The sequence below is a fragment of the Carcharodon carcharias genome, chromosome 2 (genome assembly GCF_017639515.1).
Source record: "Carcharodon carcharias isolate sCarCar2 chromosome 2, sCarCar2.pri, whole genome shotgun sequence".
Lineage (NCBI taxonomy): Eukaryota > Metazoa > Chordata > Chondrichthyes > Lamniformes > Lamnidae > Carcharodon > Carcharodon carcharias.
Window position 1 is genome coordinate 188,575,759 of NC_054468.1, and position 13,856 is coordinate 188,589,614.

The 13,856-nt window shown below is 42.3% G+C and overlaps 1 protein-coding gene across 1 annotated transcript in view; it reads right to left on the reverse strand.

Annotated features, from left to right (window-relative positions):
* ush2a (Usher syndrome 2A (autosomal recessive, mild)) overlaps positions 1–13,856 on the reverse strand; it is a 1,196,697-nt gene that overhangs the window by 921,162 nt on the left and 261,679 nt on the right. The window contains exons 14-15 of the mRNA XM_041207243.1: positions 7,210–7,373; positions 5,201–5,359 (exon numbers count right to left, since the gene is read on the reverse strand). Of these exons, the coding sequence (XP_041063177.1) occupies positions 5,201–5,359; positions 7,210–7,373 (323 nt within the window). The remainder of the gene's footprint in view (positions 1–5,200; positions 5,360–7,209; positions 7,374–13,856) is intronic.

Genomic DNA, 13,856 nt, shown 5'->3' on the forward strand with positions numbered 1-13,856 from the left:
TGTTGTCCTCAGGAGTCAGGGTAGGCCTTCCGGCTCCTCATCCCGAAGGGTTGGTGGTGAGCCTAAAAGGAACAACATGAGACAGAGATCAGGGTGCATCATGGTGCCTTCGTCTTTCCAATATCAATGGGGATTCCAGGTTTGAGGCTCACATCAAGATAGAGACTACAGTAGGATGGTTGCAATTACTAACATTCTCACCTCAATGCACTGCACTCTTACCTCCCTGTGGCACCCCAACCTCTCTGCAGCTGCTTGACCTAAGGGCATGGCACCTCGCCAGCTCCAGAGCCTCCTGCTTATAACGAGTGAGGATTAGTAGGTGTGACAGTCCCCTGCCAGTACACAACCTCTCTGCATAGTTATGGGATGTTTTCTCCTGAAAGATTAGAGGAGCATTGATTGGTCCACTCTATACCTGCAGTGCCATTGCAGCCTGGCCAACCCCATCTGAGGAATACCTCGCAGGGCTTAGCCAATTCGTGGCTCTAGAGCCACAAGGCACTCAGTCCAAGCAGCCAGGGCTCACCCCCTTGCCCAGGTGCTGCCTCATTGATATTTGTCACTCACACTCTAACACCTCTGAGGTTCACAGCGGGATGGGCAGCTCTTAACTGCACTGCAAAGTGACCCATGCCAACACAGTACTCACCCTTCCCGATTGCAGGAGATTGTTGAAGCGCTTCCGGCACTACACTCATATGCACCCCAGCACATCATGGCTGCTGATCCTGGATGCCACCTCCTCCCAGGCCTTTTTGGTGAGGTGGGGTGGCCCCTTCCTCCCATCCCTGAGGACAAGGGTTTCTCTCCGTGCTGCCACTGCCTCCAGGAGGGCAGGAAGGCACTCATCTGAGAAACGCAGGGCCGACTGCCCTGCCAACCTGCCCTCCCGCCTGCCATGTCCACCCACAAAGCTGTCCATCACAACTTCCACATCCTTCGATGGCAGCCTTCCAAGGGCTGCCAAGATTGCATTTGAATCAGCCATCATTGGATCCAGTGGGCATTAAGCACCTGCCCCCGTCCACCCCATTGTGCTCATACTGGAGTCGTGTTCTACGCTGGGCAGGCCTTAATTGGCCCACCCGCGTAAAATCACGGTGTGCTGCCAATCGTGGGCAGTGATCAGCTTCCCAACCATCCAAGCCGGTCCCGCACGCCAAGAGAAAAATTCTGCCCACAGTGTTCAATTTCACAGTCAACTATAATACTTCAAAAACACATTGGGGTTGAAACTGACCTTTGCTGACGGTACCAAATGAGTAATAACAATTTGGCAGCTCCTTTTACACCCACCTAATTTTCTTTTCCATTTGAGCCAGTCAAATGAGTGTGCAATGGGTTGCTAAGTTGTTACTGGCCATTTTGTGTTCCACCAAACACCAACTTCAACCCAATACTGGGGACTACAGTAGGATTTTGTCAATGAAATATCCTATCCACCTTGGAAAGAAAGATATAAAAATTCTTGCCAAAAGTGATTTGATGCTTAAATCTAGTAGCTTGTTCGGCAACTGAAAGAACAGTTAACAGGGAGGTTGACCACTCACTGAGCGATCGAATGTATGATTTCTTGAAATGTGTATGACTAACACATGACTAACGGGTGTATTGTTAATGAGTATATTGTAACAGGTGTATTGTTTTGTTCAAACCTAGTATTAAACATTAGTACTTTTCAATCAAACTTTGAGTGTTGTCTCATTATTTCATGTAATTTTCATGCTTGATCAGTAGTGTAACCCATCGAGGTAGAAGATTACATCTTACAATTCATGTAAAATTATTTTGTCCATCATTTTTGTAGACATATTTGGCAAGAAATTGGGCTCAGCAGCACCCTTTTTTTGGTTCTATGAGTGCCATTATAGACCAAAAATGGCATTAGCACACACACAGTTAATACCTGCCAAAAGTATGCAGAGCAGGCAAATCAGCATTATCATTGATTTGAGACCATCACTTCCATTTTGCAGCTCAGCAATTCAGCCCACACTCTTAAACTTGCACGGCTGAACATGAGTTAAGTAGCCAAAAGGACCCCACCCCACCAACTGTATACGAAGGGAGCATCTTCTACTTGCAGGTTTCATTACTGATTGATTTCTTCAGGCTGTTGCTACAATTTTACACCTTTTTAATGCTTTTCACGGTGGATTCAAGATTCAACAGTTCATAGTAAGTAGTGTAGCAGTCACTGAAAGACTATTTGCTGATCTCAAGGCTTTGGCCCAACTAGCCGCTTCCAGACATGGATGCACTTGTAGCCTTCCTTTTATAATAGAGCATGACTGGGAGAATGTGCAGAAGCCACACCAGGCTGCTAAGAGAGAGAGGAGCTGGAGCAGGAGAAGGGTGGGGCATGAGCCCATGTCTGTTCAGGGTATTCAGGGAACATTCTCAGACTGCAGCGACAACCAATTTTTGTGATGTCTGTGCTTCACTAAGGAAGTCCTAACCGGAATCTGCCAACTGTTGCAGCCCCAGCTGCAACCTCCTAGCATAAACCTCCGTAGCTATCTTCTCTTAGTATCTTTTGACCACTTATCTGGAAGGCCTCCTCCCCGCATGTGGAGAAAGGGCATTACTCTTCCCTCCCACCTCCTTCACAACTCCAGTGCAGTGTTAGACAACTTGGGTGCCTGCACTCTCCCATGTTCAGTCATTCTTCTCTACTTAACAAGTTAAATTCAGCTCACATTCCTCCCAGCACCTGCTCCAGCCACAATGCATCTCCCCTTTAAGAGGTGCAGGCTATCTTTAAACAATGCAGGCTAGTTTTAACCAGTGCAGGCTAGCTTTAAGTAGAGCTAGCAACTGTCGATTTTGGGCTCCCTGCTGATTCATGCAGCCAATCAACGCATGGGTAGCGCTGGCTGTAAGCAGAATTCATGCTAATGAGAAGGAAGCATGAAGGTGCCTGGGGCACCACAGTTCAATTCCTGTGCCCATTTTTGGATCTATCCAATTTAGGCCCCATTAAATCCTTTTGAAATAAAATAGTGTTAAAATAGTAAATAAAGGAATTTCATGTGAATGTGACATTTCAAGCTCAAATCAAAATGTGTAATTTCACTCAATATGCTTTCTTAACTGTTGGGTAGCCACTTTGATCTAGAACATGAGGTGAGCAACATATCAGTGGTGCTTATTTATTTTAGTTTACCTAGTAATGGCATGTGGTGCTGAATGTTCATCATTACGGGCAGAATCTTCTGCCTGTCAGGTTGGCTGGTCGGGAGCAGGTGTGGAGCTGTTCGCCGCCATTTACGTGGGCAAGCCAATTAAGGCCCGCCTAGCGTGACGTGCGCCCAGTATCATGCGCGCAAAAGAGCGCAAAAATCACCTGAGGAGATGCCCCAAGGAGATTAAGGTCAGATTTAAAGTTTGAAAAATAGAAAGATTAAAATTCTTCAGACATGTCCTCTCATGTGACAGTCACATGAGTTGGGACATGTTTATGAATTATTAAAGGAACTTTTATTTAATAAAACCTTCATGAAATCTCATCCTGCCCGTGGATGAGGTTTCATGAAAAATGCGAAGGCCGCTTGTGCTCTTTGCCTGCCTGCCAACCTTAAGGTTGGGTGGGCAGTCCTGTCAATTATTTAAATTACTCTCCCAATGATCTTAACAGGCCTTTGACAGTTCGGTGGGTGCCGTCCAACGCACGCCCGATGTTACCGCGCATCATTTTACACGTCAGCATGCGGGCCCGCTCCCACACACCAAAGAGAAAATTCTGCCCTATGGAATCTTATTAGTATTATATTAAGGAAAATCACTGTTAACAGTCACATCACACCACAGAAATGTAAGGAAAGAGCATTTGTCAAATATGTTTCTTTTCAATATTTGAGTTGTGCAGCACCAATCCATGCGCCATCACTATAACAGAGCATGCATTCATTCCTCCCAGACTATTAAATTCTTCATTTGGTTACATCACCTTAAAGAACTTAATAGAGGTGAGCATCTTTCCCACAGGAAGGGAATGAAAGTCATCACCAAGCAACTCTTGCTAGTTTTATGACGTGGTAGATGATGTGTGTCAGGTGGACCAAATCCACAAGGGAAACTTAGTTGCGCTATCACATGGTTTTGCAACTTGTATTATGATGAGATGTGTGCACAGAATTCAGAAGTAATAAGTCCACCAAGACCTTTAGAGATTTAAAAAATTTAAAGTTAAATTTTATTAACAAAATATAAAAGACTTCAAGCACATACATATAAGACCACAAATTACTTACTACTGTACTAACTCCCAAAATTCCTAATTAATCTGACCCCCAGTTACAGTCCCTTTAAGGCAACAATCCAAAATTGATTTTAGATTTAAAATAAACTCAGCAAGTTAACACAATACCCTGGACAGTGGAATTCCAAATAGCTTTTCTCCAACTTCAGTTTTGTTAGATGGCAGACTTATCCACAAATGCTGGAGGCTTTTTTAAGGCTATTTCACATACTCCTGTCAGATCTTACATGGTCTTCTGACACAAAGCCTTTCATTCTCCTTTATATATGTTTCTCTCTTTTTTATATGTAAATTCTATTGTTCCACATGTCCTTGAAACTGTATCTTCCTCATAATATAAAAACTTTCATGTTGCCAATATATATTGTCAGTAACCTTTGGGAAAAATAAACACATTCCTTAGCTTTGCTTATCTGGCTAGTTGTAAACAGACTAAGATTCCTTTGAAATCCAAATATCCATTCATTTATCTAAAAATGTAAATTCCCTTCACACCTTACATGCTAAACCAGCATCCATGTTTACTCATTAGCATGTCAAGCACCTAGCTTCTTTTGATGATTTCAAACATGCAGTCTGCTTGACTACAAAATGTAATCAAATTGCACACAGACCCTTACTTATTCCCATAAACCTACTTCACAATAAAGCAGAAAAATATTATGAAAATGATTATACTTTCATCACATTAGCAGATGGTTCAGATCATATAGATAAAAATTAGTGACAATAATCTGCTTGCCCTCTTAACCATCTAATAGGCCAGAAATGGAAGGAATATGGAAAAAGAAAAGGAATTCAAATCTTAAATTTTAAAAATTGCTTCTAATTATATAAGACCATTAATTGATGAAAATTATAACAAATGTAGACTTTTTCCATTACCTCGTTACCAAATAACCACTTCTAGTATTTCAGGGAAAGAAAATAGCTTACCAAATGGATACTTATCCTGAACTGTATGAATTTCTACTCCATCTCTGTACAATGTGTATGTGAGCTCATTAGTGTTTGGTGCATCAGGTGGACTCCATGATAGATTAACAGCATTAGAATTCAAAACGTGGGCTGTTGGTGGGGGTTGCTGAATTGGAGCTATAATAATTAAAATACAATGTTAAATATATTTAAAAACGAAAGAACTTGCATTGATATAGCATCATTTGCAACCTTAGAATGTTCCAAAGCACTCTACAGCTAATAAAGTACTGTTAAAGTGTAGTCACTGTTGTAATGTAGGAAGCATGGCAGCTAATATGCAATTTTGCACAGCAAGGTCCCACAAATAGCAAAGGAAGAAACTGCATGTAGGTTGAGAGATAACTCTTGGCCAGGGCATTGGAAGAACTCCCTCCCTGTTCTTTTAATTGCATTGTGGAATGTTTTTATGCTCACCAGATAGGGCAGACAGGGTCTCGGTTTAATGTTTTAGATGAAAAATGGCACTTGCAATAGTGCAGCATTCTCCCTCAGTATTGCACAGAGGTGACAACTGGATTATGTGCTCAAGTCTCTGGAATGTAACTTGAACCCACAACCTACTAACTCACTGGCAAGGACATTACCAAAGAGCCAAGCCTGGCACCTTCGTTAAATGGTGGAAGAAATGGATGATGGATAAAAACATGAATGGCATTTGCTTAATGTATTATCTCATGATTCATAAAACATAAATCTACAAGTCACTGCTTAAGTAAGGCAACATTTTACAGCAAACCTTACTAGATCAAGGAGCTACCTTTCTGTGCAAGTTTGTTGGATTTCTCCAAAGCTGCAAGTGGGACATTTCTTTTATTTTGCTTTGAGAACTCTGAGCATAACTATTGGCCTAGTATTTTCTGAAAAATGACACAAAAATCAGCCAACAGCTTGAGCTGAGGAAGGGATAGCCCGTTCATTCAAAATCGCTACAAACTCCTGTCCAATTTGTGCCATAAACTTTGCGAAAATGGCATATCCTTAACATTCCCATGAGTTTCATGATGTTGCTGGATTTGCATATCAATTGCCCGTTAAACTTGCTGTAGAAAGTTAAGTCTAGTAATTAATAGAACAAGTACTCTTTCAACAATGTGATAGTTATAGATAACTTGCAATCAACTTCTCTGGACCAAAAAGTGAACACTTGAAAGTGTGGAATCTAATTTTTGCAGGTAGTGAATTGTTGAATTTTAAATTTGAATTATTTTCTTATGTTCCCTTTCTGCCTTAATTCAATCTTTCTTTCCTTCTCTTTATTGCTCTTCCTGGATCTCATTTGGCATTAAATTCAGCTTTTTTTCTGAGTCTATTTATTTCCCAATCTTTAAGTCTCATTGTTTGAGGTGACATACTGTTGGCCCCTTTGTTTACCAAGGTCCCAAATGCCCTTGCACACTGTTTATCAACTTGCACTTCCTGAAATATTTTTGTGCTAAAGGATGCAGAGAAATGTTTATTCAACTAAGCACACCATGAACTGCCCAGCTCCTGCAAATTCCAGACCTGAATTTGTTACCTTTATTTGTGAGGACGTTTTATGACCAATTGCTGAGTTGCTCTTAAACTTTGGCATCCATCCAACAACAACTGCATTGCCAACATAGAAAAACACCCCAAGCTGCATAGACTAAAACCAGTATCTCAAATGCATTTAGCCTACTGCACTATCATTAACAAGCCCAATCTCTTTGTTTTGGTAATATTTGATACCTCAAAATGATATATAACATACGTATCAGATTCATAAAACATTTTCAAAAAGAAACTGACTACACTGTCTGGTATTAGAATGGTTATGAAGTACTAAAGTAGAGAAAAAAAACCTTGAACTTTCCCCAGCCACAGGTATTTGCAAGACAAACCTCTGAAGTGGGCCTGTCAAAAATATATTCAGCTGTACTGTACTCCAGTGTCAATTTGCAAATACTTGCCATAAATTTGCTTGCAGGAAAATAATTACTTACTTTTACTGCAGCCAAATGTGTTGTTCACATCCAAGTGACTCATATAGTGGGCGCATACATCACATTTTAAACCAGTTACAAACTGTTTACAGAAACATGCTCCATTTGTTTGGTGGCAAGTGCCATTAACACTGCCTGCAGGGTTACAATTGCATGGTTGGCAGCTGTAAATACACAGAACAAAGATATAATGATTTTCACCATGTAACATAAAAAAACAATAAGCTGTCCTTATAGCTTTGCTGTAAAATTAGTTTATGTTTGATAACTTGATGGTACTTCGTATAATACGTTAAAATGATTAGATAAAACTGTTCTTCTAAATGTTGTTTACCAATTAGGCTAAAAGCTATTGTTTTAGAAGGTAACCAACCTACTATTCGTTTTCTAAATTGTGAGGGTGGAATTTTACACCCGCGGGATTTTACAGTCCTGCCAAAGCCAATGGACTTCAGCACGGCTCACTGTATTTTACTAACCCGCCCCCACCGCTACGGGGCCATAAAACTCTGCCCCTAATGTTTCATCAGCTGTACTGTGCCTGGAGGGTCGGAGAGGTAAAAGCTGGCAAAGTTATATCCCAAATCTCAAAATGTTCACATATCAAAGAAGAGAATGGTGAAATAGAAAGACGGGCAGGAACAGGTCATTTTTATATACCTGACCATTCTGGATTAAAAATATGACCAATTCTACAACAGAGTAATGCACAGCACTCTCAGCAACAAGCTTTAATTTAAAAATAACTATTCAAATTATTTCAGTCTCTGTCCTATGTCATATGGCAAAAGGTGGCATAAACATATCAGAGGAATGTATACAAAGGCAGCATCAATTTCATGTTGAGAACTGAAAGTACAAGGGTGGTGCTTCTTTGTTACTCATTTTGTGCTTCATAACAACTTCCAGTTATGTCCACATTCACCAGCCTCAAAGAGCACCAGTGAGACGCAGATTGTATTATGATATGAACAGCGCTAAGAGTTGCTGTACAAGCAGGAGTACACCTAAATTTTGCGTGATAAGTAAGCTCGTTCTAGTGGCACACATTGAAAACACATGTCCAACAGTTTAAAAAATATAACAGGAATGCAGACTTCCTTCAAACCACACCCAAGTATTACAGTTTCAAAGAGGTGAACTTCAAAAGTCTTCTTGTATAAGTTGTTTTTCAATTGTTTATCTTGCTGAACCTTTTCTAAGGGTCTGTGCAGTTCACACCTATATCTTTGCTGTTACTTTAAGCATGCAAGGATCGAGATTCACATGGGAATTCCATCATTTTACAGCCCTCCTGATAGTTGGTAAGTGGGGGGATCATAAAATGCCATGGGTACGTGCCCACCACCTATCAGCCTGCCCCACCAAAATTATCAGAGGGAAGGGAGGCTTCAAGAGCCTATCCACCCATGGGCTATCTCACCACTGCTGGGTTTTAATCAGCTCCAGGAGAGGTCCATGCCAAGTGCCCTGCCCAGTAGCTTTCATTGCACAGGCTGGTGGCAGGCAGGGTGGAGTGCCTCCTTAATGGGCCTCCTAGGCCCTTTGGAATGTACCTTCCAAGGTCTCTCCCCACAGGTTCCCCTTCTCTCCTGATTTGTCTACCCCAGTCACCCATGTTCCTGGCTGAGAACTCCCAGCCTGGTTCTGACAAGAACCCCAGACTTAACTTTCAGTTCAGTTCCAGCACAGCATACCTTCCTGCAGGCCTCGCTGTAGTACAGGCACACATGCCAGTTTGCACTGCTGGTACTGAAAAGCTGCTGGCCTTTGATTGGCTGGCAACTCTCTGAGGTTGGACTTCCTGTTGGCTGAGGGGCCAAAGTTCCACCACAAGTCAATTAATGCCCAACCAGATGCGGGCTCCCCTCCATCTTTTACATTTGGAGGTGGAACCAGCACCCCCAATGTAAAATCCAGTCCTATGTTTCCTAGAGGATGAATAAGACATGTATTGGGGGATGTTCAGCAGATCAGATTGCACCACTGCTCTATTTGCTACTGCATCAGCTACTCTCCAAGCTATATATTTCAACTAAGGCAATTTCACCTCAATACATCAAAGGAAAAGTGTCTGAAGATCTTGCTTTTTAGCAGAGAAGTTATGTCAGAGTTGCTTCACATTTTTAAAATAGAGGAGATATTACTCATATCCTCTGTCCAAAAATATCCAGCGTCTGTTACGCTAATTTTCAAAGCCAGCCTAATGATCTCTGTTCCTGCGGCCAATCAATAGCAATGGGATGACTTTAACCAACCTCACTCAGTAGGAATGGGGGGGCAGGAGGCATGAAGGTTAAGTCATCTTCCAAAACCTGTGGTCCCATTCCAACACAATTTGAGCCCGCTACCACTTTAACTGTAGATTTCTTTAAGTGTCTGAAGTGCCATCGGAATAATCTGTGGCAGGCGTGTGCTTCATGATTATATGCAAACTAGGAATCCACAATGCCATTAGGACCCAGACATGTTGTTAACTTGAAATATTACAATCTTGTTCAGCACCAAACCCAGGACAGTAGAAGCACTATTTAAAGGGGTAATCAGGTGCAAGCTGCCAGATCATAGTGTGCCACTGCACTTTTTGAATATCCATGGAATTTTGAGATAAGACTTTGTGTGTTACTGACCTTCTTTTACATCAGTCAAATTGAATGAGTACTCATGATTTATCATATTTGTTTCTTTGTTTTGGATGGAAGAGGAGGAAAAGGTTGCAATACCTTGAGGAGCAGTAGGAAGGGGGGTTGCTCACAGAAGGTCTTACACAGGGTCCATATAAGACTTAGGTTTCCTGGGTCTGTCTGACGAGCAGTGCATGAAAAGGCAGCACTTCTCCTGATAGACTGATTCTGATCTCTGCTGCCTCATGCAATAAGATTTGCTGCCTCTTGTGTCAGGTAGTAATGGTTTGCAAGTGGCCGAAAAATTTGCCAATGACTTTTATATTTTCGCCTCAGACTTTCTTCAGGGGGTAACAGGGAAAATTCCCCATATCTTTGGATCTGCAGTGCACAAGTATACCAATCAGGTTATTAATGCCCTATTTGCCCAAGCCAACCAATCCATCACCTTTTCTATAGGTAGAGTTCTGCGATTTATAGCAGTGGCTAACTTTCATCATGTTGGGAGATTATAGACTAGTTCATGTTGCGGTTCAATTCCACAGGTTTCTTTTTTAATTGGACAATATTTATTAATGAGCCAACATAGCAACTAGTAGCAGGCTACTAAAGTATAAACAACAATCAAAGCTGAGCCCAACATCCACACACAAGGATATTGTTAAGCAAGGATCCATAGATGGTGTGCTCAGGAGAAAATGCTATGATTTTTTTTACTTTCCTCTTTTAGGTGTCAAACTGCTGTACTTACTTTCCTACTAAGGTCAGGTGACTCAATACAGACCAGCCATTCAACTAGGGCCTGTTTGATTCAGTACCACACTAGGGCCGGGAATTTCCAGCCCCGTCACGGGTGGGACCTGTTGCGGGTGAGGCGGCGCCCCAGCCAGAAGTCCATTGACTTGCGGCAGGACCAGGAGATTGCGGTGGCGGAAGGGTGCAGAAAATCCTAGATGTGTTTACATACTGGGACATTATTGTGGTAGAACAGAATAGAAATAAGCGTATTTTTTGGTATTGCTTAATTAGAGATAAACTTGAATTTTGAAGATAGGTGCAGCTTTGAATGTCCAGCATTACTAATGATTCAATACACACTTATGCACATAACGAAATACCTTGTAATTGACAAGTGTGATATATGGCACGTTATCTCATAGGGCTAAAAATGGGTCCACACTTGTTTTGTATCCAGTTCTGCTGAAGCAAGCAACACAGAAACTTTGCTCTGCCTCCTCCTTTGCCTGAATGTCACGTGCAGCTGAGCGCAGTTGGCTGCACACTCAACAGGGGGCCTAACAGCATGCAAGAATAAATCGTGTTCCATCTAATCTCTAGCTCATAACAGCAGTGTATCCCTCTGAAAGAGCTGCTGACTACCAGTACTCCAAATGGCTGAAATTGGAACCAAAGCAAATAGATCACTCAGGCAGAGAAAATAACTCCCATGTTCAAGAATGTGGCACTGGATGCGAGAACACAATAACACAAGAATTAGGAGTAGAGTAGGCCATTCGGCCCATCGAGCCTGCTCTGCTATTCAATAAAATCATGGCTGTTCTGATTGTGGCTTCAACTCCACTTTTTCGAGTGCCCCCCCCACCACACCCCGGCCATTATCCTTGATTCCTTTATTGATCTAAAATCTATCTAAATCAGCCTTGAATATATTCAACAACCCAGCCTCCACTGCTCTATAGGAAGACAATTCCCTAAACTAATGACCCTCCGAGAGAAAAAAACTCTCACCTCAGTTTTAAATGGGAGATCCTAATTTTTAAACTGTGTCCCTTAGAATCCCCCACAATGGGAAACATCCTCTTAGCATCCATCCAATCAAGTCCCCTCTGGATCTTGTATGTTTCAATAAGATCACTTAGTTATCAAATGGGCTTTAGTTATGGACGTTGCCAGGGGGAGAGAGATCATGGGCCGGATTTTCGCTTGGTGCAAGCACATTGGGAAGAAGTGCACCGAATGGTGGAACTTTCTCGCTGGGGGAGTGGATGCAGATTGGAGGCAGCCACAGGGCCTGCTGAGTGCTGAGGTGGGCTGGTTAAAGAACCCACCTTGGTTCGCTGTGACTTCATCTGAGTTGTTTTGTTAAATATCAGGCCCTCTAGCCCTCACCTCCACCACTCTCCATGCCCCATCCATGCCAATTAATGACAACCCATGCCCCACACCCCAATAGCCCCTCATACCTTCCATGTCAACCCCATGCCCCAGCCCATCCCCATGGCCCCTTAAAGCCCTTATGCCTACTTAGCGCTCATGCATGCCATCTCATGACAGCCCTTCCATAACCATAGTCCCTTACAGCCCCTTTGTCAACTTAGTGCCTACCCACACCCCATCCATCACCCTTTGCCCTTACATCTGCCATGCCAACTTACCCAGTGTCTACAATAGGCAGACCTTAGGAGCCAAGCTGAGATGAAATAAAAGAAAGTTTTAAATATCTATTACAGAGTTCATTATAAAAAACACAGTTCCATTCATGAAACCCATTCAATACATTTAAATACCCTTAAGTACTTAATCTTGTATAAAAACAAACATTTGTATTCATAATCCCCCCATCAAAGACAATTAATCTTTTAATAAACTTTTTGAGCTGTCAATGAAACTGAACTTACAGCCATCAATATGATGATAGGTTGAAGAAAGCAGTCAAGTGGTAATAATGCCATAATGATAGCACTTTATGTCAACAAACAGCTATTGAAACTGGATTTCTTTCTTCTCACAGACACAGGCAGAAAGTTTTTTTCAATATTTAAAGGGCTGGGGATTTAAATAAGTTGACAGCTTGACAGTACTACATAACTTATCCACCCATCAAGAGCATTTATGTCTCCAACATAAAGTTGTGGAACACATTGCCGATTGAGCCCATTCCTGGAATGAAAGTTGGGTCTGCTCGTCCTGTGCACTGCATGTAAATAGCCCAGCTGATTGGTAATTCGCACCTGTGCACTTCACACCCTGTCTCCTCTCCCCTAACAGTGAAAACAGGATCTGCCAGAAATGGTGGCAGGACTTCCAGTTCTGGGTCCCACCTGCTGTTTTTAAAGGTCCCCAGACATCCAGCCCCATGCTTCCATAGTGGGGTGGAGGGAAGCTATGAGGCAATCATGGAATACGCTCCAAAGGGAATGGGAGCAGGTGACCTGGGAGGTCAATGGAAGGAGTCTGACACTCCGGACTTGGAAGAAGCTCAATGACCTCACATGGGCCAGGGAATGCATCTTCATATGAAATCACATACTCATCATGCCACCAACTTTCTATGTTGTTCAATGCACCACACCCCATTATTCACCTATCAGGGCTCACTAGCAGTCGGATCTCAGGCTTTACCTTTCCATACTGTTATGATTCCCAGCTGAGGTTACCCCTGGACAAGTCTGATCCCAGAGTGGAACCAAGCTTGATAGACCCTAACTTTTATTTGTTTGTTTAGATATGTGGAGAGTAGCTACTGAACAGAGTCACAGGAGTCAGCGGATCAACTTTTAACAAAATAATAAAACATTTATCCAGCAAATGAACTATATTACAATACTCCTTCACCCACAACTATACCTTCACAGACATATTCAGATTTGTAAGGATAACACAAGTTACAAAATCTATCTTATACTCTAATGTTCACAGTAAGTATACAGTCCATGTACCAATAGGCACCCTGTGGTCAGACACACCATACTCTGAAACCAAGTGACAGATGCTACCTCAACCAGATGCTATGGATCTCTCCTCAACTTTCCCCAGACATTTGTCACACCGTGAACTAACCAATCTCACTGAACTTCATCCTTCACATGAGGGTTTCCATCTCCACACTCCAAGAACTCGCTTTGGAATCTTCTCCCAAACCAAAATTTTCTCTCAATCACCTTCCACAAGGGTTGACTTCCAGGGTTTCAAACTCTCCTTCTGATGTTCCTCTTCCCTCGGTCACCACATGCATTCAAGCTGTCTTCCACGCACTCGCTCTCACTGACTCAGCTGTTAATA